General features: G+C 32.4%; 1 protein-coding gene across 4 annotated transcripts in view; it reads left to right on the forward strand.

The window, feature by feature from the left end:
- The window catches only part of mino (glycerol-3-phosphate acyltransferase mino), a 60,214-nt gene that overhangs the window by 20,548 nt on the left and 12,604 nt on the right, over positions 1-27,062 (forward strand). For 2 of the 4 annotated variants that reach the window (XM_089709860.1, XM_089709861.1), the window contains exons 2-3: positions 13,573-13,714; positions 15,231-15,344. In XM_089709860.1, the coding sequence (XP_089565986.1) occupies positions 13,586-13,714; positions 15,231-15,344 (243 nt within the window). In that variant the 5' untranslated portion in view covers positions 13,573-13,585. Of the gene's footprint in view, positions 1-9,539; positions 9,757-13,572; positions 13,715-15,230; positions 15,345-27,062 lie in introns of all 4 variants that reach the window. The other 2 variants (XM_089709859.1, XM_089709858.1) reach the window with 2 other exon arrangements.

Below are 27,062 nucleotides of genomic sequence, written 5' to 3' on the forward strand. Positions count from 1 at the left end.
GGCGGTATGGTGGCCATTTGGAATCGTCCGAAAAGTATGGCATGGCGATTTTCGTAAATGTCTGCACGATGATGATTACCTGTGCAAAAGTTAGCCTGGTACAAATGTTTGAATTGTTTTTTTTTAATCAACGCATCGCGTCGGTATGGGAGGCTGTAAGTTACACCGGAAAAGTATGGCATGACACTACCGCCTACATCTTTTTTATGGGCTATCGGTGAATTCTAAAATTTTTGTGTTACAAATCGTTTGACTTTCGCTATTTATCCGACGAGTTCGACTTACGCCCACGCGACTAGTCCGCCGGTACCAGCGTTCTGAGTTCTGACCATCATTTTTCTTTTAGTCATTGCGTAATAAGACCTCTGTAGAACCGCCATTCTGTTACAAATGACCCGAAATTTTGTGTCAGTATCTCCCGGCCTATGTATGTGTCATATTTTGCAATTGTTTATAAATACAGGGTGATGTAATTGGTGTAGTACGAATATCTAAAAATCTATGAAGAATTTTGTGATACAGTAAATGGAAGAATTATAGACTATTTTACAGTATTTAATAAAATCATTTAATTTTTTGTTCATTTTCATTAGAAATGTCAATTTTTCTCACCAAGGTGGAAATTTGGATGATAAGGATCTTGTTAGAAAAATCAAATTACTAATTAATAATCAGAGTTATCACATTATTAAAAAAAATAAGCCAAACTAACTATACACAATTTTTACCTACTTGATGCAATCCTCAAAGATCATGGACATTGTGTATTGCGCCTTCCACCATACCATCCAGAACTCAACCCAATAGAGTTACTATGGGGCATAATTAAAGGGAAAGTAGCATCACAAAATGTGAACTTTAACTTGAAAACTGTGGAAGAATTATTTAGAAAGGAAGCAAATGCTATTAGTCTGGATATGTTTAGTGACGTTTGGAGAAAGACGCGAGAACATGAGGAAAAATATATTCAATTAGAACCAAAAGTAGATAATTACACTGACTCATTTAAATAATAACATTAAGAAATTCCGACAACAAAACATCGAGTTCTTCGAGCGATGAAAGTTACAGTGAAGTAGAAGATTACGATTATGATTAAATAGATTCTTCTTCTTCTCTATAGATACTGCTTTCTGAATTGGTGGTAAATGTTAAAACTGTTAAACTGTTATGACGATTCAAAAGTGCTTCTAGAAGAAGTCTAATTGTATAAATGTTTGAGTTTGAATTTAAAACCAATAGTGTGAAAATTATACAATAAACATGTAACACATATTTGTTAGCGCGTATTGGTAGGTATTACGTACTTACTACAAATATAATATTTCTTAGATATCTTTACTCGACCAAAGTCAGGAATTTAATTATTATTTGATAATTGAATGATTATTAATACTTTTATCCAATTGATTATTATTAGAATAAATAATTAACTTCATCAATTGATTTACTTTTAAATTATAATTTTACAGGTAAATTATGAGAGCTTTCATAAGTAATTATATTTGCATATATATTTATCTACAACGCACCCATTTTACAATTCAAGTCTAAAATGAAACTAGAGTCGCATTTATTTTTGAACATACTGTAAGTGAAATTGCATAAGTGTGAGTACTGTGAACATGCCAGCTTTCCCTAATTGACCGATACTCAATTCCATCATCTATGTACAAGTATTCAGACATTCAATATCTACACAGCTATTGTACTAATAACCATAATTGTATTACAAAAATAAATATTTAATTATTCGGTATCGACCTTGGAAATTTAGTGGCAAAGAAAATATATTAAAATAAGTTTTATCTGTTTCACATTTCCTTCGTTCTTAGGAATTGTAATTTTCATCATCATAGTACCTACCTAATCATTTTTATTCGTAAAAAGTCTAAGATAGTTTAAAACTATAATATTATTTTCGTAGTTTTAGCATTAATCTCGTAATCCATACTTAATATTATAAATGCGAAAGTAACTCTGTCTGTCTGTCTGTTACTCAATCACGCCTAAACTACTGAACCAATTTTCATGAAATTTGGTATGGAGATATTTTGATATCCGAGAAAGGACATAGGCTACTTTTTATCCCGGGAAATAGGATAGGTTTTATCCCGGAAATCCCACGGGAACGGGAACTATGCGGGTTTTTCTTTGATTGCGCGGGCGAAGCTGCGGGTGGAAAGCTAGTATTTTATAAATGCACAAAAGGTTTATGTTTTGTTTAATCATATTTATTTCATTTACTTTCACGCTGAACTAAGATAAAATTGACGTCAACAATTTTGGCGTTTTGTTCATTAACAAATGATAACAGGCACGTGTTAATTCATTCATACTGAAGTTATTTATAGGCTATTATTCACAACTTCAAACTGAGTCACTCTTAAATGAAAATACTGCAGGAAATTTTCAAACTGGAAAACTTAGCTGCTAAATATGTTTTAAGTGAATTGAGAATAAAATTTCAAGGTAGCGTCATGGCAATACCGTCACGTCATGTAGTAAGGCGACGATTTTGCTATCTTTGAATCTTGCTAAAAAAGTTTCACCTCTGACACGTGTGCTCGGCACAAACTCTCTACATTATCTTCTTTGTTATATTTATTTGTTATGGTCGCCATTTCAAAAACCCGTTACATCAAGTTATTTTAAAAATTTATTTCCAGATGGTAAGACTAATTATTTATTGGTTAACCTTGAGCTGATGTAGTCTGTGTGAATGTGAAGTCCCATGTCCCCTAGTGGGGTAAGGGGCAGATGCATTATACATCTGTTTCACTGATCGATTTTCTTTAGGGACAAGTAGGTGATCAGCTTTCTGCGTCCTGCCAGACCGAGACTTTTTTTTTTCTTCGTCTCCACCGGGAATCGAACCCAGGACCCCTCGGTGTTACGCTCACACGTGAACAACTGCACCAAGGAGGCGGTCGATGTAGTCTGTACTATCCATAATAAAGATTAGCATAAAAGAAAATATCGCTCACAAAGAGGTTTTATTTTACGTTATGATAAAACATTTTAAAACTTAGTAGTGAACTTAGTAACTCTATTAACGATCGCTTACGTTTATGAATTAATTAATTTTAATTTGACATAAGAGCGAGCGCGCACGAGCAACTTTGTCTCCGCAACTTGTCTCTCCCATCAATTTGTATGGGGAGTTGCGTCGCTAGTCGCTACGTGCGCGCACTTTCATACTAGCCCATAGGTGGGAGAGACAAAATAGTTGCGGAGACAAAATAGTTGCGGAGACAAAGTTGCTCGTGCGCGCACTGTCTAAGACGAAAGCTTGGTCAAACATGTTTTGCTTTCAAGAAAATATAGCCGATACAATAAATCCATACTAGTACAACTGGATATAATAATAAAAACTGAAACCTGGATAAACCAGTAACAAAGAACGCGTTTGCTCCATATAATTATTATGTGTTGCATTTAATCAGCTGTATTATTATACGAGAAAGTCGTCACCAATGCAGAAAATAGTGCAAGTAACTTTATTGTTGCTTTAAAGTCCTAATTGATATATAGAAAGTTTCGCTTTTTGGTTTCTACCAATTTAAATACCAACACTATGAAGAATTTATAGGAAGGAGCTTTTACTAATGAATATATTTATTTATTTATTTGTGTAATTTTATTTTGGAAACCGGTTCGGTAAGCATCAATTAATTTATGCTAAGCAAAAAGTGAATTCTTCAAAAGGTTTTTTTTAATCGTATTATCGACTTTTACTTAAGCCTACTAATTAGCATGGACTCTAAAATGTGTTCGTCTCAATTCGAATCACGCCTTTCTTTTTGGCAATTTCTTAAGACAGCTACAAACTATATTAAATCTACTCAATTATTATTTGAAATGAATCTCTGTTTTATTTATATTATTATAAGAATCAATACTTTTCTGTCTTCTATGAAGTGTATCGTATTCGTACTCCGGGAAAACGGCAAAATTGTCTCAGAAATTAATTGATCCATCCTGTTTTACTCTATCCGTTATGACTTATGAGACTAGCTAATCTATACTAATATTATAAAGCTGAAGAGTTTGTTTGTTTGTTTGTTTGTTTGTTTGGTTGTTTGTTTGAACGCGCTAATCTCGGGAACTACTGGTCCGATTTGAAAAATTCTTTCGGTGTTAGATAGCTCATTTATCGAGGAAGGCTATAGGCTATAACTATACCATCACGCTACGACCAACAGGAGAGGAGCCACGGGGGTGAAACCGCGCGGAGCGGCTAGTGTTATCTACGTACACTTTTCTTCTATCGCATATACTCGCAAATTTCAATGTTATCTTACAATTCATATATCAATAGCCTCTAATCCTATCCTTTATATACGTAAGAAATATTCTTGACCGCGGTGACCTAATGGCAAAGAAATTATGTTTAGAAATTGCCAAGCCTTATCAACTACCTATGTTTCTATAAACAGAGTATAAAACTGCAGTGAACTATAAAATTTCCTTGCTCGCTGAACTCATGACCCGATCATGTATACAAATGTAATATTTACGTGATTATTGTTGGTTTATCACGACCCATGTGGAGAGTGTATGAGTGTATTTCTATAATATAAGTATGAGTGTATTACCAATGTTTATGTATTGGATTGACCAAGGGTGGAATTGATTTGTTGATTCACGAGGAAAAATCTAGATATGACTATTAGATTAGCCAAATGTTTTCATAATTTTGTACGGCGGAGCACCGAGCGAAATGTGGATGTAATTTTTCGCGATATAATATGAAAAGTTGTGAAGAAAATTTTTTATTTATTAAACGTTAGAATTTGCCACCTTATAAAAAAATTCTCGTAAAAGAAGTTTTGCAATCTGTTAGAGATTTAATGATGAAATATTTTACTAATAAATGTAGTTTATTACAAATGCAATAAAAATGATGAGTCATTGTAGAGAAGTAAAGTTTAGTGAAGCGGAAATGCAGATACCGGAAATGTTCCGTTAGAATAATGTATTGTTGAATTCGTAATTTTATTATTATCACAAAAGGAATATTAATGTACGTGTTATAGCAATATTGTGGCAATATGTTCGGAAGCATTCCTTTGTCTCTGTGAGGCAAGTTAAAAAAGAGAGGCATAGAATTTATTGCATTTAAAATAATTTCCAAAATCTTAGTTATTCACAACGATTATCTTCTATAATATAAAAATGAATCCCAAAATATGTTGGTAAGCGCATAACTCGAGAACGGCTGAACGGATTTCGATAATTCTTTTTATATTATATTCCTTGAAGTACGAGGATGGTTCTTATGTAGAGAAAACGTAAATATTATGTACCACGGGCGAAGCCGGGGCGGACCGCTAGTTGATTAAACCAAACCAAATTGTTTCTATAAACAATTTGGTTTGGTTTAAATGTAATGTGCCACGAATTAATTTAATAAAAATAATCCATAAGATCATCGTTGATGCAATAAAAATAGGAAAAAATAAATAAATATTTATTTATAAACAAACGATTGTTTGCTTCTTAGATCATTAAGTAATGGATGGAGCACGCTGGCAAATGTTCTAACTAAACTTTCTGCCGGTTTTGGTGCGGGGAGGGTAACTCACACTTTGAAACACAATCACACATTCACAAAAATAATTTGTGTCCAGAGGCGGCTCGTGACAAAATTTTATGGGTGTTCACTTGAAATAAAACACTGAAAATACATGGTGTAAAGCAGTACATTTATCAAAAAAATTACTTATAAAGGAAATACCTACATACGTCTTTCTTTTTGGTGTGCAAAAATATCTATAACTTAAAGCGACAAGACATTCGTAAATATCTGTTGTTGCTTTCATCACAACCACACAACCACGGTTTTTTTTACATATTGTTCAGATTTAAACACACGCGTATATGTTTTCGTTTTTGTCGTACATTTTTGCGTGATCAAGTTCAGGCCGTGGCGGTCCCTTAGCTTTACATTCAAGCCGAATTTGTAACGTTTTATCACACTTTTTAATGAACGCCACATTATAATTATTGTTCATTTTAACACTCACAAGTAATACTGATAAGTACAGGCTATTTCAACACGTATTTTATAATTTTAATTAGAAAATTGCATGAATCGCGCGCGTGCATTGAAGTTGACTCGAGAGTCGAGTGTTTGTTTATATTATAGACGTAGCAACTGGCAACGTCGCAATCGCTGTCCTGCCGGGCGGTAAAAACGAACCGGCAACGTTTGCTGGTGCGGCGCACCGAATTTTGCTACTTTTCCATAGAAAATCTTTTGTTTCACGCGCAGGGCTCTGGCAAAACCCTCTCTTTCACTCCTATTGGATTTCGTATTAGGAAATGTACTAAATCTTTTTTCATTGGAGCGCAATCGTGAGCGCACTGCTTCGCGCGTTACATAATACAGTAGGTATTATACAGGTGTATGGGATGATGGAATGATGGATATATTCATTGGTATTAACAGTAGTTTTAAAGATTACGATTGATTTTAAATAGTAATAATTAATGTTAATAATTAAATTAAGGAGTATGATTTTATTATAATTATTTATGGGAGTTCACTGCACCAGCGCTCCTTAGGGCGAGCCGCCTCTGTTTGTGTCTTTACAAACTCAAACTATTACAAAATGGACAGACTAGCATGTTTTTGCACACATACATCGATTACACAGAAAAATCTCTATACATATACGTAATAATACAATCGCTCTAAAGGGATGTAACCATATCGATATTACAAAAATAATAATTTTGTTGAAATTAGAAATAACATTAATATTATATTCATAAAAAATACTACACAGGTCATTTGTAACGTTTTCATCATTATTATATGCATACGAAAAAACAATAAAACGCCATTTTATTTGTATTTGAATATGTATTTATTCAACACATCACATATTATATTCAATAAAATAAATATCGGCCCAGAAATTTTTATTATTTCTGTACCGAGGTGTCCATTCTGATTTTCTCCCACAGCATTCAATCCACCTTAGCCTTAAAGCAGGATTTTTTGTAAATCTGAAATATACGCAATATTCGTACATACATATAAATAAAGTAGCTGCTCCGCGCGGTTTCACCCCCGTGGCTCCACTCCTGTTGGTCGTAGCGTGATGATATATACCTTCCTCGATAAATGGGCTATCTAACACCGAAAGAATTTTTCAAATCGGACCAGTAGTTCCCGAGAATAGCGCGTTCAAACAAACAAACAGACTCTTCAGCTTTATAATTAGTGTTGCCGCTCGATAGTCCACTATCGATAGTCTATCGATTAACTATCGATAGTTGGGGAAAAGCAATAGTATCGATAGCACTATCGATACTATCGATAGTGTCGATACTATCGATAGTATCGATAGTCCTATAAGCGTAAATACTATCGACACATAGCAATACCATCGATAGTATCGATACTATCGAAGCTCAATATCGAACGAACTATCGATACTATCGATAGTGTCGATACTATCGAAGCTCAATATCGAACGAACTATCGATACTATCGATAGTGTCGATACTATCGATAATATCGTCCCATCGATAGTGACCTTTTTCTCGATAGTATTGCTTTATCAATAATATTATAGTGGATGACAGAGAACTAGATGTTAGAACTAGATGTCTCTTTATTACAACGATTAAACCAAATACTAGTCTTAACTTTTAAACTGAGTCATAATATGGGTCGGTGGCACTGACTGACCCATTATACCAAGAAATCGTGAACAATACTATTGCACAATTTACTACTATCGATAGCTCAAAACTATCGATAGTATCAGTACTATCGATAGTTTCGATTGTAGTTGCAATATTCAGTAGCAATAGTATCGATACTATCGACAGTATCGATAGTATAGCAACTATTGGCAATCAATACTATCGATTTTATCGATACTATTGCAGTTCATCAATAGTATTCCATGATTAACGCTATCGATAGTATCGATAGTATCGATAATATCGATACTATCGATAGTGCTATCGATATTCTGACTTATTTTCAAGGTCAACTATCGATAGTCAAACTATCGATAGTTCGGCAACACTATTTATAATATTAGTATAGATTACATAATAGAAAGGTTACAAGATTAACATTACAAAAAAAACGGCTAAATGCGAGTCGGACTCGCGCACGAAGGGTTCCGTACCATTAAAATGTTCTGCCAGTTAAAAGTAACCGAGCGTAAATTTTAATAAATATATACAAGACTTACAAAATAAACATTATACTCCTTTTTATGCAGTTGTGTAAAATTTTAATATAATAAAGATTAATTCTCATCTCATTTCAAATTATACTTAGAAAAATATTTTTTTATCGACGTTCAAGTTAAAAGCAGTCCGTCACTAAGAAAGTCGTAAAAAATAACGACCTTTTAAGCGACGAGTTTTTAAATTCAACTCTATCACTAAGTTCATAAAGATTAAATTTGAATTTCTCTTCAAGATAGTCTCGCTACATCACTTTATAGTCTCGTGGGGAGTGCGGTTCAATATCGCGTTCTAAATTCAACTTTATCGCTTAGTTCATAAAGATTAAATTTGTATATTTTCTCTTCAAGATAGTCTCGCTACATCACTTTATAGTCTCGTGGGGAGTGCGGTTCAATATCGCGTTCTAAATTCAACTTTATCGCTTAGTTCATAAAGATTAAATTTGTATATTTTCTTTCCATGATAGTCTCGTGAGGCCGCATCAATGATCGAGTACACACATGACTCGATTATTTGTCTTGATCATATCGCTAAACGATACATCGACGATTATTAGAAATTGCATTTAATTAGAAATGTACGTTAAAAAAATAAAAAAATATACACAAATGAAAGGTTATTCCATCTTTTTTAATATTCGACATGTTTGAATTGCTTCTGCAAGACTTGACAGTGCAAAACGGCATTTTTAGCGGAGCACTCGCAGACGTCCTTTCGATGTTTTACGAATACGCAGAGTGTTCGTAATCGATTACGCAAGTAGTTTTTATGAAAGCATAAGATTTTTCGATTCGAATAATCTTATACCTCGGCAAAAGGGGAAACGCCTGCGTGTGTTATCCATTACTTAATGATCTAAGGTTTGCTTACAAAAATAAATAGAACTAAAATTATTGTTTAAGATCAGAGTTATTCGAATTGAACACAACGAGGTGAAAACATTTTCCTCTACGCAACCAATAGAGAACAAAGGTACATATTATACATACGATTAAATTATCATTATTCCATCATCACGTAACAAAATGGTTCATTCACGTTGACCGTCCACAGTACAATGGTTATTAGTTTATCATCTGGGTCGTTATTGTTTTCATTCGCGACCATAATGTGAGTTTGTCTGTTATCTATCACGCCGTTCTGTGTCTTTTCTTTGTGTTAATGTGACTGATCGTGCGCAGTCGACGCTCGCGGCCGGTGGAGGTCGCGCGTCTTTACACACGTCGCTGTATCGATACGTCTCACCAATCGTGTTTTAATTTACATTGTCTAATTTTAAGTGTAATTTCGTAACGTATTTTTTTTGTGAAAACGAGAAATCGACTATTTGCGCAGGGACCCGTTCAAGTGATTCAGTGTTTTGTGTATGTTCGAACGTATGAGTGTATACAATTGGACTGGTAATGTGAACTCGAGTGTCGAGATGGAGACGATGATAAATGTTTGGACAGTGGTGGAGCATGTGCGGGTGACCAGCAGTGCGGCAGAGCTGGCGATATTCACAGCCATACTGTATTGGTTCTTTACGTCGAGGTGCGTTCATTTTTTACTAGCCTGTTAATTTAATGATTGCTCGAACTCTTGAATCTTTTTTACTTGTGTGTAAATTTTTAATGATACGATTTCTTGAATCAGGTTCTCGTATTTTTTTTGCAGAGTAGGTAATTGTTGTTGCGAATTATTAATTTAAGTGTCAAGGATGTGAACTTTATACTTTGAGTAAAAATTATTTAAAAAGATGTGTAGGTACATAATTATTTTTATTTTACATTTATCGCGTACATCTCTTGAATCAGTTATTTAAAAAATAGTTATTTTTAGCAGCTTAATTAAAGTTTGGATCTAGTGAAAAAAATTACGATAATTGCTTGAATATTAAAGCCAAAAAATATATTATTTATTCACGTGTAGTTGAGAAATTAATTTAAATTTATTCGTAAATGATATTTACGTGAAACTTTTCAATAATAAATTTTTGTTCCATAGTCAAATTTTATTCACCTATGAATACAGTATAAAACTACAATATTTTAAGGACATTCAATCTCCTTTAATCATTGAAAGTTTAAAATTAATATAAGGGACAAAATTATTCACAATTTAATATAATAAGAAAACTAAGACTCTAATTCTAATACTAAACTCTATAATAAATTATTTGTGTTTATTATTATATACAACCAAAATGAACTTTTATAATTATTTATAAAATCAAATAAATTAACCCCAGTAGTATGGAAAAGAAATACATTTTCGTAAAATATGCAATTTCTCTATCGAAAACGCGGAGCGTTGTAGCTGTTACTTCAGAAATACAGATAAAGTTTAGACTGATGATTTTAACTTTAAACAAAATTTTTAGCCGTTAAATATTTCTATATTTACATATCTACATATATTTTCGTTCCATTCGCATTGGCATCAACTGATCACGAAGCCAACGGATACACAACAAAGGGACCAATTGAAACACAAACGGTCGACGCTTGCCACCCCCTGTGATTGTACTTAATTCATACATTTTGAGCATTATATAGAAGTATAATAAGTGTTTGTTTTGATAGGATGATAGACCTATGGTAATTCTCACTCACGAAACGAAGGTTTTTGTAAGGAACAATTTAAGGCTTATCTTCCCTTCGCTCGTGATACATAACTTATAGAACGCAGTGTAGTATAGCCAAAGGTGGAAATTTTTGGAGATCGGTCCACTAGTTACTGAGATTAGTGGATTCAAACAATCAAACTCTTAAGCTTGGTATAGATAAATATAAGCAACGAATTAAGAACCTTCCAACGTTTTGGAAACGACAGTTACAAAGAGTGAAAAAGCAGTCGATTACGTGGAAGTACGATTACAGAGATTTACGAGCAGAACTGAAATTGCATAACAAATGAAGTATTTAGTCGCAATTTATTACGTTACCTTTGGTCTGTTTACAACACCAAAAGTTTTTTACATAAACATTTAGTATTTTAACATAAACATTATCAGTATTCGGCAATAAGACGGAATCATTGCAGTTGCAGTCTAAAGACAATTTAAAGGACATTTCTTGTAAAAACAGTAAACTCTTGTAAGGGCTGATTTTTCAATCCTTGGATAAAACTTATTCGTCGAATAATGTATAAAACTACCATTTTAAAAACGTATTCTAATTGCACGTATTTGACAGTTTACGTGACATTTTAATATTATCGTGTAATACTTTATTGGGCGGATAAGTACTATCCAAGCATTGAAAAATCGGACCTAAGTGTTAATAATAGTTGGAAATACCCAAGATGAGCTTTTTACGATATCGTCTGCTAATACTTCACACTTATGCATTATTTAATATTCAATGATTGAGTTGACACATGTTACTCAACGAATGATATATCAATATTTGATCCCCTTTTGTTTTGTTTTAACGTGATAAAAAGTCAAACAAAATCTGTGTATTTACCATGAAAAAACATTTATTTTTTTCAAAAACACATTTATTTATTTCATTCATTTGTGATGAATCAAATAGGTATTTACAAACTTACAAGAAAATGTAAACGTTAAAAAAATTCAAAGATTTTGTTGATATCTTTAAATCTTTTGATAGACTAAAATTAGATCGTTGTTTGCGATATATTTTCACTCGAGTATATTCACTGACGGATTTAATAGGTAATTTAGTTATTTAGAAGTTTTTATTCTTAGTTCACTCAATGGGTTTTAAAAACTTTTTTTATGCGTATAAATATAGCCTTTAATGTCTTTTTTTATGCGTATAAATATAGTCTTTACTGTCTTCGCGAGCTTTTCTCGTAGGAATATTTATAGAATTTTCTTATGGAAACTTCCAATATGAAAATAATAGGATTTTTGCCGATAATATGAATGAATATAAATAGTAAATACCACACCTATAAGCTTCGATACATTCGCAATAGTTAAATAAAATATGTATTACTAGATTTCCGCCCGCGGCTTCGCTCGCGTTTTCAAAGGAAAACCCGCATAGTTCCCGTTCCCGTGGGATTTCCGGGATAAAACCTATCCTATGTGTTAATCCAAGTTACCCTCTATATGTGTGCTAAATTTCATTGTAATCGGTTCAGTAGTTTTTACGTGAAAGAGTAACAAACATCCATACATCCATACATCCATACATCCATACATCCATACATCCTTACAAACTTTCGCCTTTATAATAGTATTAAGATTAAGATTAAGAATAAGATTAAGATTAAGAAAGATGTTTATGCAATGCTAATAGCATTTAAACATGCAATAACCTATCTTTTTTTGCGTCCCTCTACCTTTATATCTAATTCTTTATTTATTTTATTTTTATTGCCATGGCTAAGTGCACATTTGTATTTATTTTTTCTTATTCGCATTTGTTGCACGTATAAAAATGTATGTATCCAAACTGTGGGTAATGTTGTTGGTTGGGCAGTTATACCTGTATTTAGATTAAGTTTTATTGTACAATTTGCTACTGTTCTGCTGTTTATTATCCCTAATCTTTATTAGATCTTTATTTTCTGTAGAAATAAAAAGAAAAATTAGTTTTTAATTGTTTGATTCATAGTTTTACTTCGTCTCATGAGTCATAAGTCAATATTCGTCAATATATTTATGTATTTAAATGGACTGTAAAACATGACTAACAGACTTTCGTAGAATGAGATAACACATTATTTTGCTTTTAATTATTATTATTCAAAACAATATGGATATTGTTGTGATTGTTATTTTTGGAGTTATTGCTAAGTATAAATTCTGTTTGCGAACTATTTTTTTTCATGCAATCTTTTAAAACTGCTAATGTAGAGTCATATTTTGGCTGCTCTACCTCTTCAAAATATCGCTTCAACATAATAGTTACCTACTCAAGTCTCAATGTCAATACAATACAATTTTTCACGCTTTGAACTTTGAACGGAGTTTAATGAATTTTGAAAATTTTAATTATGCATTTTTGTATAAGGAGCCTATGTTTGATATTTAATTTTATAGCATTGAAATGCATTATATATAAGGAATTAAATCATCTCAATATATGATTCTACCCTTTCGGTTTTGTGTCCCTTGAATCGTGAAATGAAATGTGTCCCGTAGAATAAATTCGATTGCTCTGACGGGATCACGGGTGGCCGATAGGTCTGTCGTCGCCCAGGCAAGGCGAAAGACGCGAGTTCGAATACCATCTCGTAATCGAATCTATTTTTTTGACTCTTGTTCGGTGCGGTGGTCGATCGCTACCAGGCGACCCAACAGTTCGTCTGCCCGCTTTTCTTATAAAATAAAAATTCTTAAGAAATGTCTCATTTATAAACCTTAATTACATAACAATACTTTTGTTCCAGCCGTGTAGCAGACATGCTTGAAGTGGTGGGGGAGCGCGTGGGGGGATGGTGCGGCCGCGACACGACGTCCCTCCGGCAGGCGGTGCGCGCGCGCAAGCGGCAGCACGCAGATGTGTATGCTAAACTCGATGCTGAGATTACTGTAAGTGATATGGGCAAATAATGTTTTGTGTAGAGTTTTAATGTTTTCAGGTTTTAGATAGGGATAAATGGCGAGATACAAGCAGTATCACAATAGATGTCTTTGTATACAGTGATATGAGTGCATCTAAAATGTCTTCTAGAATGTCGTTCCTGCCGAACCGATTCGGCATTATTTAGATAGTTAGGTTAGTCTTTGTCATAGGATGTTTTTGGTCAAAAGTAGTTTGGTCAATTTTAAGGACTCGACATATTATGACTAAAAAACGTCTGAATGTATGAAGCAGGTGCGTACAACAAAGAAATCGATAACTTCTTTTAATTCGATTCGATGGCACCGTAGCTAAATGTAGACCTGTTATTTGACATTTTGAAGGCGCTATTTGAGTATCAGAGTGCTATTTGAGTACAAAGAAAACATTGTATATAGTTCACTGCATGTAGCCAGCTATTTTGTTCACAGTAGCTAAGCTCAATAGAAATGGTATAAGAGATTCGTAGCCATGTCTATAATATACGCTCTTATTGTATTTCTATTCCTGTATGTAGTAGATGTGCAAATAATAATTTAACAGAATTTTTATCTGATAAGGGAAGTACCTATAGAGAAGAAAACTTATGCAAAACTCTACAAAATTAGAGTGCACTCATAATGCGTCATAAAATAATTTAGCTCTCCATGAAGTATTTATTCAGTTTAGTAAATTTAAAAAGGAATTATGAAAATTATCTTCAAGCAGAAATGTGGATCAAGGGTACATCACTATTGAGTGACCATAAACATTTAAACAAAAACTTTGCAATTAATATCATTATATTTTTATTTATTATCTTATAATTTTGTTCATGATGGCATTCCACAGATAGGCATAGGCATTAAATAATTATTTACAGCAGCTCTAAATGTAATGTTTTGAAATCGGGAGTAATTAAAATTGAGAAAACTGCAATTATAATACATATGTTACGTTGTTCTCGTATAATTGTAATTATGTATGTAATAGAAAGAATGATCTGGCGGGCCAGAAAGTACTATTGTTACATTAATAAGAAATGTCTTTAATACTAAGACGTGTTTTGTTAGATTATTTTCAGGATTCAATTGATTATAGAAATCAAACTTAAAACTTTCTGGTTCTATCTCTACTACTATTATAGCGTGAGTTATCCCTGATATTTAAAACCTCTTTTAATGAAATTGGTCGCTTCTTTGCCTTATTCCTTACTTCATTCACAAGACCGAAATGTTTAAGTAAATCTCCTGTAGTATAATTACTCTACCAAAACATAACTTGCTGCATCCATCAATTGGAATAATGCCTATTTTTCCGAAAAGCTTTGCTCTAGCATATACCAGAATTTAATAAAGTGTCTATTAGTTCATGGATGTATCTATGCAATTAGAATAAAACCACTTATTAATCTTTGCTTATTAAATTTGGTGATAAGTCTCCCCATTGCATTCTTTAAATCTCTGTTCTAGAACATTCCAGAGTTTAAACAATTATTTGTTTCAGACAAGAACATCATCGCTCTACCGAATGAAAGATGGCCCCATAGTGCCACCACCTCAACCGCAGACGAGGCCCTCCGCGGGTCTGGCTTGTGCGAGATGTGCACCTTTATCCAGGGTAAGTGATATTGTAATGTGTACCGTATTGTTATGGGTTAAGGTTTAGAATTGTGGGAGATAATAATCTTCACATGCGTATCTTTTCTTAAATTCGTTAACAAATAGGTTTTGATTTAATAGTGTTTATTAAACAATTTTCATTTAATTGTTTTGAAATGCGTCGGTTCCGTAGGCATTTATTTAGATTGTTCTACGGCTCTAATTTGTAACATTTAACTGTTTATAAAATTATTAACAGTGACGCGGAGACTTAATAAGTTTTATAGGTATATAACAAAGAAAAATTTACAAGACAATATATATCTGCTTCAATAAAAGCAAACAATGGAATGCTATCCAAAAATAAACTTTATATTTATGTAACAAAGACATAATTCCGTTAACAAAAGATTTTCTGTAAACAAAGTGTCATCAATATTCAACATCGTACGAACTTTAAATGTAATGAAATCACAGTTCACTCAAAGTACATGGACATACATACGAAACAGGAAGCATTAAGTACTGGATATTGCGCAGTTTCCAATTTGTGTGTCATTTGGTGGCACTTATCGTACGATTGGCGAATACACGCCTCATCTTGGCATATTAACACATTTTCCTTGATAAGAGATGTGGGAGGAACCTTTGACCTAGAATGATTGTAAAATAGGACCCCATTGTTCGATCGTGTGACATCTGATAGATACGTCTTTATAGTAGTTCGTAAGGAAGAAATTTTGTACCTACCGATATTACTAATGTGAGAGAAATTAGATTAAGTTGAAAATGATTATATGACGGGGCTCCTATTTCTGTGTAGTTAAAAATAATACGAACCTATCCTAACGTGGGGTACGTGGGGTACCTATCCTATGCCGAGCGTTTGGAAACGGTGAAATAATACAATTTGCCTGCGACGGACAGATGCATTAAATTGACATACACAAAGATTAGACAAAGTAATTTCCTAACCATTGACGCTAATTGTATCAGTCAAAGGGGTAGTTTGGTATCACATTAAAGCTGGGGCTCAAATTTGAAATTACCTTAATCTTTGTCTTCCTGTCATGTCACCACTGCGCTTAATATAATAATTGACCTGAAAGTAGTGATGTATAAAGAAGAGTGTGTGTGCCGAGCACACGTGTCAGAAGTGAAACTTTTTTGGCAAGATTCAAAGATACCATAATCGTCGCCTTACTCCATGACGTGTCGGTATTGCATTCGAGAGTTCGGGTTAAATTATAAAATTTATATACGACTAGCTTTCCGCCCGCGGCTTCGCCCGCGTTTTCAAAGAAAAACCCGTTCCCGTAGGATTTCCGGGATAAAACCTATCCTATGTCCTTTCTCGGGTATCAAAATATCTCTATACCAAATTTCATGCAAATTGGTTCAGTAGTTAAGGCGTGATTGAGTAACAGACAGACAGACAGAGTTACTTTCGCATTTATAATATTAGTATGGATAATGAAAATATAAATAAAATAATTTAGGATGGGAAATAGTAGTTAACCCGGCATTAGTTTACCAACCAATACCACCTATTCTCAGAATATATAAAAACATTTTCATAAAAGGCGATCAAGAAGATTTAAAAACATTTGTTTATAAACACTATGACTCGACAGTTTTATATATATCTAGATATTATATAGTCGTAAGGGCGGGGGCACACGATGCGTTGCGACGGCGGTGCGGCGCCGGAGCGGTATCGCTGCGTCGTCTTACATAGAAATATCTGTGGCATGTCACACGATGCGCTCCGGCGCCGCACCGGACTTGTAACCACCAAGACGAGGCGGGGAGGGGTGAATGCGGTGCGACATCGGAGCGGCACCGCTCAGTTGTTTTACATCACAATTCACAAGGAAGGACACGCTGTGCAACGCTGCTACGACGCCGCTGCGACATAAAAACGTTACGGCGCCGCACCGCTCGTGTGCCCACTGACACGGTGAAATCTTTGCGGTGCGGCGCCGCAACGCATCGTGTGCCCCCGCTCTAACACTTATCAACGTTCGTATAATATAATCAAATGTAGGTACATAAGAGTAGGTAATGTTGCACTGCAGTTCGTTCACCCCGATATTATTGCGTAGGTAATAAATATTATGCACATTTCATTCGTAGGAAGCGTGGAGGTTAAAAGTTAAAACGCATTTTCATTGTGTTCTGTGTCCTTTGCATTGCTAGATGGGTATATTGTGACGTCACTGTTCAACAAATAATAAAAATTGCAAAGTTTAAGTAGGAAAGCTAAACATGTAACAGTTTTTTTTAAATATGTTGATGTAATATTCTATCCCTTGTACCTACTAGACAGGGGTGAACCCTTTGAAGTATGTACTCTTTCAGAACTCATACGAAGGTCCTTACTACTAATATGTTTCAATCAAATTTTATGTGAAACGGAACGTACACGGATTTTTTTTTATTCTTTACGATCGCGATATTAGTAGAGATTACACGTACACGGATTCGACGATTCATTCGACTGTTTTTCGTATTATTTTGCGATATTCGTAGAGATTAGAAAAGGCTTTCTAACACGATAAACTGATAAAATTCTAATTAATATTTTATTGCATTATTGTTATTTCTATTAGTAGCTGTGGTATTGGAGGGATACCTATTAAAGTTTAGATTCATTATCATAATTGGTCGATGATATTGTTGAAAAATCTTTAATTATAGTGCTATAGATATTGAAATCGATCCCTCGATAGATAAATGTTAAAGATAAAGAAAAAAAACAGAAAAGAAGCATAAATGAAAATACATACAACGATTTCATCGTAAAATTAACACCAATTACTATAACAGTCAAATTCTTACTAAATCAGGTTGCTATAAATGTACTAGCGCATAAAAAATTACCTAAAGTCAGTGAGTCAGAATTTGAGGTCATTGCCAAAGTTCTTTGACCGCAGTTTTGTTTACGAAATCAGCCCAAAGATTTATTTGCTTTGCAATTTGTTATTTCATTAATGATTTTTATAAAGGGAAGTGAAAATTAGGAAATATAGTGTCAGAGTACATATATACATTTTATAATTCGGTAGGTAGGTATAATAGGTATTTTGTCGTTTCTACAGTTTTCTTTGGATTATTGTTGGTTTATCTTAGCCGTAAATATAATTAATAAATAATAATTATAGAAAAACTTTTTATTACAATGAGTTCTCTAGTCGTGCAAATATTTTTTAGTTTTGTTTGTGTGATGAAAATGTGCTACCTTTCTATGGTTATTATTTCTGTTATGAGCTATAAATAAACACACATAATAATTAATAAATAAATACTAAAAATATTCTGTAATTGATACTTATATCATAAAACATAAAATCGTTTTAGAAACATTGATTAAGTGCTGTTATATAAATAAAATTTATCAATACTTAAAGTATTATACAAGATTATTGCTTTGTTCAAACACGGATTTGATAAAACTAAAGCATTTGAGACTTGAGTTATTCAATAATTCGATTAAATACGAGATTAAACAGATAAAGTGTTTTGTGAAAAATAAACGTGTTTCTTATCGGTTAATTGCTAAACAATTATTATGGACAAATTATTGAGTTCTTAATTGATTTTCGGCACGTGGACACTTATCATATTAAATAATTAATTGCCCATTGGAATTTGATCCTAGTGCAATGGTTGACTTGAATACTGTGTTAGTATTCAAGTGTGATTTAGGTAAAATAAGATGTACTGTAACATTTCTTAATACAGAACAATAAAAATTTCTTCAGCAGTATGTAAAATAAGTCAATATTTTTTTTTAATTTCAAAAATAAAACGTTTAAGTAGGTATGTGATTGGTAGCAATTTACACAGAAAAGTATGTATCAGTACCTAATACTTTTGAAATAATTTTTAAAATTGGTCCCATACTTTTTTAGTTACGCCATTCATTGTCTAATGAATGGCGTAACTAATTAAAAACTAACATTCAAAAATACAAACCTTCCATCATTACCATTCGTTTAAATAAATAGTAATCACTATAATGAAATGACATACACTACATATTCATAAAAACACACAAAACACCAGTAGTACATTACTAATGCAATGCCTTCACGTCGACGTTTGGTTTGCGATTCGATTCCCGTTACACATAACCTACGCGATTGCAATTTCGTTCGTCGACCTCAATATTATACACGTGGGTATTATTATATTTTAGTGTAAAGAATGAGTATATAGTGTTTATGTATGTGTATTTTTGTTACGTATTTTTCATCAAATCTGAGTTTATGCAAAATTTACAAGCCTTAAATTTTTTTGGCGGTATGTAAATTAAAAATATGTTAGGCGACATATTAAATATTAATCACTTATTTACCAAATAGGCTTGATAGTTTTTCTAGTGTATGGCACTCCATCTTAGACCACATCTTCCCTTACCATTTACTTCCAGACGAGATCGTAGTCAAGGGTCTATGGTCCATAAAAAAATTGCCTTTAAAAACTATCTTTTTAGTCTTACAAGTTCTAATATCATCTTCCAATGCTATAAGTGCCGGATAACAATTAAGTCGTTAAACAGCTTCATTACATCCCATAAGTCACAATTATTAATAGAGACATAGAAGTGTACCATTGTGTACAGTTGACTGATCGTTGTGACCTTCGCATTTCAATAATATATCAATACTTGGTAAGAACATAAAGGTTCCTTAAGTAAATAATATATGAGATGTGTAAGTTGTCTGTTCAATTCCAACAATTCTGAAGAAAACGTCATAGGACAAATGGATAAATATTATGTCGATTAGCTTCGCTTACATTTTTGGAGAAATCGAAATTGTAATTGACTTTTTCTTCAATGATACATAATTTTTACTTAACTGCGTTACTTAGTTAAGATTATAAATTAATCAGTTGTGCGGAACAATCCCGTGGGCACAAAACAAGTATTTCTAGCGAAATCTGCCCAGTAGATTATTCCTGAAAGAGTAACAAATATACATACATCCATCCTCACAAATTTTCGCATTTTACTACAATGTTAGTTGGATTTATAATATTTGTATTTTTACTGGCACATCAAATAAGCCTCTTCATCTTATAACACACTAGCTTTCCGCCCGCGGCTTCGCCCGCGTTTTCAAAGAAAAACCCGTTCCCGTAGCATTTCCGGAAAAAAACCTATCCTATGTCCTTTCTCGGGTATCAAAATATCTCTATACCAAATTTCATGCAAATTGGTTCAGCAGTTAAGGCGTGATTGAGTAACAGACAGACAGACAGAGTTACTTTCGCATTTATAATATTAGTATGGATTCCATTCGTTTGGAATATTATAATGTCATCTACCATTTACTGAAGGTATACTGCATTTGCATTCGTATGCTAATGCAGCTTAGATAGAAAATATTTTATAAAAGCACTTAAGGGCTTGGTCTAGTAGTGCAAACAAATGCATCCTGTCATCCTATATGTAAATAATACAAATGTACTAAGGGAAAGTTGCTCCACTTAATTTTTAAAAATTAAATCATTCGTATGCATAATTTAATATTCGTAATAAGTACCAAAAATGACAATTTGAAACAATTTTCGTGAAAATTACACCGAGTGATTTTTTTTTATCAGTACACAAAATTTGCGAATACTTTCTATTGATATCTTCAACTTCATGTTTATATAACTGATCAACTTTTACAAAGAAATTTGGACGAAATATAAAAAAAAATAAGCTTTCCATACAAAATGCAGAACTCAATACATTTTTTTCGACCTAAGTTTCTTAGTGAAAGTTGTTCAGTTTAACTAATAAAACGGATAAACAAATTTTGTATATAATAAAAAAATGTAATGTTTGTGTTAAATGAAAACAAAAGATATTTATTTCTGACTAGCTTCCGCCGGCGACTCCGTCCGCGCGGATGTCAGTCTTCGCGTCTTCTACAGATTTATTATATTATGTGTAATATATAGATTTATATTGATAAACCTAATAAATCTTTTGCTAGCATTCTGATGCTTTATCGGTTGCACTGGATTTATCTCTTTTTTTTCAATCGCTTGAATGATATAGGATGGGTCCTTGATGGGCATCGAATGCTGAAGTCTCGAATCAATCAATTCTGACAGTAGGCAATTTATGTAAAATCTTGATAATGGTCCATCATATTATTTTTCCTAAACTTTACATACTTTTTTATATATTATATTTTTAACGAATTATTCACTCCAGTCCAAACAGCAAATAAGCAGACTTCTGCTTCTGCAACGTTTAGTTGTCCCTGAATTTAGAAAAAATAGTCATGATTCTTATCTATGACAAAAGTGTTATTTTTTGCATTGTATTTCAAATATTAAATTTTTTTTAACCGCTTCTTCCGCATTCATGTCTTTTGCCGGAACAAGACATTTAACTTCTACTAGTCCCATTTTCCCTTTTTGATATGGGAGTGTATAAAGTAAATTTTTTTGATATTTCTCGTTATACTTTTAAAAAGTTATTATTGTCATTTTGCTCATTAGGTAAAGTAATTTCGATATCAGTTTTAAGTTTTTTGATACCTGCAATAATAACGTCATAATCGCCTGCACGTACTTATCGATTACACCCTGTATACAATCCACCATCCACATTCATAATGTTTTCCTGTCCTCCTCTCCTTTACGCTGTTCACCGATACATTTGAAATGAGTAAATCTGCTACCACTGAAGGAGGTTTCATTGTGATCAGCAAATTTTCACCACTGTTGTCGATTATTTGTTTTTCATTTTTAATCAGCAATTGGGAATCATCAGTTTTGTTTTTTGCAGATTGGTGATGTACCCTAACAATACGTCGAAAAGGGAAAGCATCAACGAATTATCGTTTTCGTCCTCTTTTTTTATTCTTCGCGTCTCTGTTACTTCTGTTTGTTTAGTTCTCAACACCCACTGAATTTTCTATGTTATTGTGATCTTCCATTACATCTGAGTTTTGATGATGTGATGATAATCCATTCGTTTTAATATTGGTACTTAGAGTTGGTAGACTAAACTAGAAATGGCGGACTGAATTTGTCAGCGCGTCTGTAAGATCAGAATATAAAACCAACATCCTGTATTTAAGTTACAAAATTAATAATCAAACAACATTAGCGGCATGTTGTTTGATTATTAATTTTGTAACTTTATTAACGTTGAAAATGACTAGAAGATAAAATTAAAAAATTTTGGAGTAAACAAATCATTTTCCCCGTATGGGGATTTCCCCGGATGAACTTGGGAAGTTCAAGTTCTCAATACAAGTTTATATTATATTTCGTATTTCTCAAACGAAAAATAAACATTTTTGGAACTTCAAAAAAATTATATTATAAGAAAATTTATGAGCTTACTTTAGTTTTAAAGAAATATACATCCCTTTACTGACACCCCGTAAAATAAAGAAATTGTTGCCAATCACCTTTGCAATCTATTTGGTTTCATTAACTTTATGTTCGAAGATAATTTTTTTTTCTAGTAGTTACACGCGTATTTTTTTCGTTTATTTTCCATATCGAAATCAAATGTTTAAAAATACGAATATTTGCACAAAACTAAGATAAAAATAATCAATTAACAAAAATATTAAATTTAATGAAGTAGAGCAACTTTCACTTCGGTATGAAGGAAAATCGAGCGTAGAGCACACGTCAGAACGCTCCGGCCCAAGGAGCGCGACTAAAGAAATTCGCTAGGATTTTGACTAATTATTTTAAATATTTTTTTAATATTTAAAGAATTATCAAAATTAAAAAAAAATTTTTTAAAAGGATTAATACTCATTGGTCTTCAACCAACTCGAATAAATTAATGAAAAAATAACTTTTAGCAGTATTTATCAATAGATTTTGTAAGGCAAAAAATTGGAAATTTAATGAATTTATAACGTTCTAATTAGGAAAATCATAAGTTTTTCGGCAATTGTATTCAGCAGTTTTTAATAACGACTATATAAGGATAATAATGCGCTGATCAGATTGTGTAAATTGTAATCGGTTGCAACGTAGTGAGTGCACAAACTTAGCTCGAAATGTCTTTGGGGGAAAGAGACTTATCTTGAAGGCCTGATTAAGGTAACATAAAGTAACTTTACAAATGTGAAAAAATTCACGCGCATTGCGTATATAACACTAATTGATAAACAAGAAAAAAAAATTCAGTTTATCATTTCATTAGCCGGGAAAAAATTGTCAAATAACTTGTTGAAAACGCAATTTTGCTAGACTGCAGCCTTAAAGATCGCTGTAATTTTGCCATTATACCTAATACAATTTGAATATTTCTACAATTTCGTTTCTTTTTGTAGAAACCTTTATTTTAAGAAATATTATGTAATGCTTGTTTTCATTCTTGTGTTAAAAAAAACTTCTTTAGGCGCGTTGAGGGTAAAATTTCAAGGTCTCGTCATGGCAATACCGTCACATCATGGAGTAAGGCCATAAGGCGACGGTTTTGTTATTTTTGAATCTTGCCAAAGAAGTTTCACTTCTGACACGTGTGCTCGGCTCACACTCTCTTTTTTATTTGAGTAAGTAACATCTTATAAGCTAATAGTACCGGATATTGGTTTTTCTCGACTCCCTGACCTCTAACCCAAAACAACAGAAGGTTTTAAATCAGTATTCAAAATGAAAAGGGCCTTGTTTGTTTTATTGTTCAGTTCGATCTTTCCTCTAGCTATGACTACGCTTAACCTAGGAACGATTGCGTGATGTATTTATTGATATTATTTCATCATTCATCTAGTTAATTACATATTACATATTAATATTTTATTGTAATAACTAATAATCTTCCTCTTGAATCACTCCATCTATTAAAAAAACCGCATCAAAATCCTTTGCGTAGTTTTGAAGATTTAAGCATACATAGGGGACATACAAAACGACTTTATTTTTATACTATGTAGTGATTAATATTGTAATTATTATCTAATGCGGACAAGGGAATGCTAATTAACGAACAATAGGTTGGGTTTAGGGGTTTGCAGTAATAAGTAGTGTGATAAGAATATTAAAGTGTTTTTGTTAATGATTAACTACTATGTATATGAATAAAATGTTTAGAATAATCGTCACGTAAATCTTATTTATAATGTTACAAGTGTTTGCGTTATTAAATTAAGCGCTTCAAGTAAATCTAGCTATTCTCAATAAAAATAATATAAAATATCCTTTTAAAAACTAAAAAAAAACAAGCTTTAATGATAGAATCAACTAAAAATAAAAAATAAATTTAAAACAGTATTTTTTAATTTATATTATTCAAGATAAGACGATAAACTCAATTGTCACCAATCCTTGATAAGTGTACATAGTTTGAATTGAATATTTATAAGTGAGTCTAGATCGAGTCTAAAGTCAGTTACACACAAACATATAGGTGAAGCTAATAAAAGCGTGTTAAAAATGATTTGACCAAATAGTATTGTGTAAACTAACAATATTATTAGTTTAAAGCAGTGATATGTCTATTATTGACTCTGACCATATCCTTGGAATCTCAGTCCAATGCCGAGATGTGCGTGTATCGTTTGTACTTGATGTAAGTAGTTTTTGTTGTTAGTAATTTGTAGGTCAATGGCAGGAGCTGGCTGGTTAATGGTCATTTCTCTATACTATGAGCTTTTGTTTGATGTCTCTTGATTGAGTTGCATTGGAATTATATGGAGTGGATAAAACGACTAGTTTAGCTAGTATAATATTATCTGTGGTTTTGCTATAGATGAGGCATCAGCGGTCAGTTTGGTCGCGTGTTGTGTTTGTAATAAATATAATAATTTATATACAAGGTACTGTTTTTTCTACTTCTTCCGTTTCTTATTCTGAAGTTTAATTTAAACTATCCAATTCCAGCTAAATCTGTTTACTTATGTATCTTTTAAACCTGTAATAAAAACGTAAAATCTTAACAGTCAGAAATAATAATCTTATCAGGTTTATCCTTAGAGTATGTATCAAGCTTGCTACATACTGTTAATGAAAATTAAGAGAACTTATAAATAGGATTTAAAAAAACAAACAAATAATTCACCTCGCTCATTTCACGTTTACTTTCATTTATTTCATTGATGACATCGAAGTCAAGACATCAAAACAAAAAGCCAGTTCTAAAAATGCGAATATATAATTGGAACCGGACAGATTGACCAATATAAACTTATCCATGCGTGGTGTGTCTGTGACGTCATGGAAGTGGCGAATATAAATCATAAACATATTTGTTTTTATAAACAACAGTAGGAATAAATTTATTCAAACGTCGCAGTGAGGTAAAGCAAACGACTCGACTTTCGAGCTCATAGAGACAAGTTCAGAATATTTTGAGGAAAAAATATTTTTGTAAAAATAAAGAAGGGGAATCAAGTGGAAATAGAAATCTTATGGAATTAATAGAATTTTGTTTTAGAAGTATAAACTTGTTTAGCCTGTTGAGCACTTTTTGGTATGGAAAAATGTTATGGCCTATGGGTATGCGTCACCGACATTCTAATGTTGTGAAATTAAAAATTTCTAATTTTAATGCTAAAATTCTATATCAAAAGGTTTCACTTTTATTGGCAGTCCTTATGTTGCAGGTAGTTCCTGTTTAGGCCACAATCCATATGCCAGAGAAGGCAATTGCCTATAATTGTATTTCAGGGATTATACTCAAGTCGAATTCATTCTATTTCATTAGATTATTAATTAATATTATAATTAAACTACATGCCAAAAATAAAACAAAACAGTATTTACTAACACTGCCAACATCAAGATAAATAACACATACCAACAACAGATAAATAGAACACAAATAGAAGAAAATTCCTTCTATCGTCTGACTGGTATCCTGTCCTGTAAAGTTGTACCTATACCATTCTAGATGTGATTTATCCAATAAAATAATATAAATAATGAAGTCTAAATTACAATTTTAAGGAGCGATTTTTCAATCCGTAGTTAGAAGTTAAGTATTGCACAATAATATAAAATGTTACCTGTATAATGTCGAAAGTTAAATAATTTGAATACATTTTGGAATTTCTATTGGAATTGGACCATAGACAAAAAAGAAGAAGAAGAATTTTGGAAATGGTTGTTTAGTACTATACGAAAAAGAGATAGCAGATTATCAGATATCAAATATATTTTAATTAAATAAGAAATTAAGAAGTAATATTTTTTGTAAGTAGAAACGAAATGACGTCCTTCTAAGAGATAACGAAATTGTTAAAGCGAATAAAATATTTTTGTTTTTCCCAAAAATTTAAAGTTTATTTATTACATTCTATATTTTTATGATAATTGATTCTTCTTTTGATAAATTATAAAAATGTAGTTTCAATTATTAAGTATCATAAAATTGTATTTTATCCTTGTTTTCAAATATGCTCTATCCTTGTTCAAATCACATATTCTAAAAGAGACAAAACATATTGTTAATATTAGCTGATGAATAACAACTTAATGAATGTTCTATTCTTAAAATGTATAATGAATTATAAATCCAATTGCATAACATTGTCTCTGTCGACGCGTGTGTTTTCGAGCGAGACGGAATACAACTAAGTATAGACTAGTATAGTAATTATCTGTGATATAGATATATAAATAGTATAGAGGTATGAGTGGACGCGTGGTGTTCACGTTTTTATACCAAATTTAAACTTGGTGGCGTGATTGTCGCCGACCAACCGGTGAGATGCGAGTAGGGCTGGCAACTGCCAAGTTTTCGTGTGGAAATTTTATT

Source organism: Colias philodice, chromosome 23, assembly GCF_061535455.1.
Source record: "Colias philodice isolate Cphi_HAF_F1 chromosome 23, ilColPhil1 Martin Lab GWU primary, whole genome shotgun sequence".
Classification (NCBI taxonomy): Eukaryota; Metazoa; Arthropoda; class Insecta; order Lepidoptera; family Pieridae; genus Colias; species Colias philodice.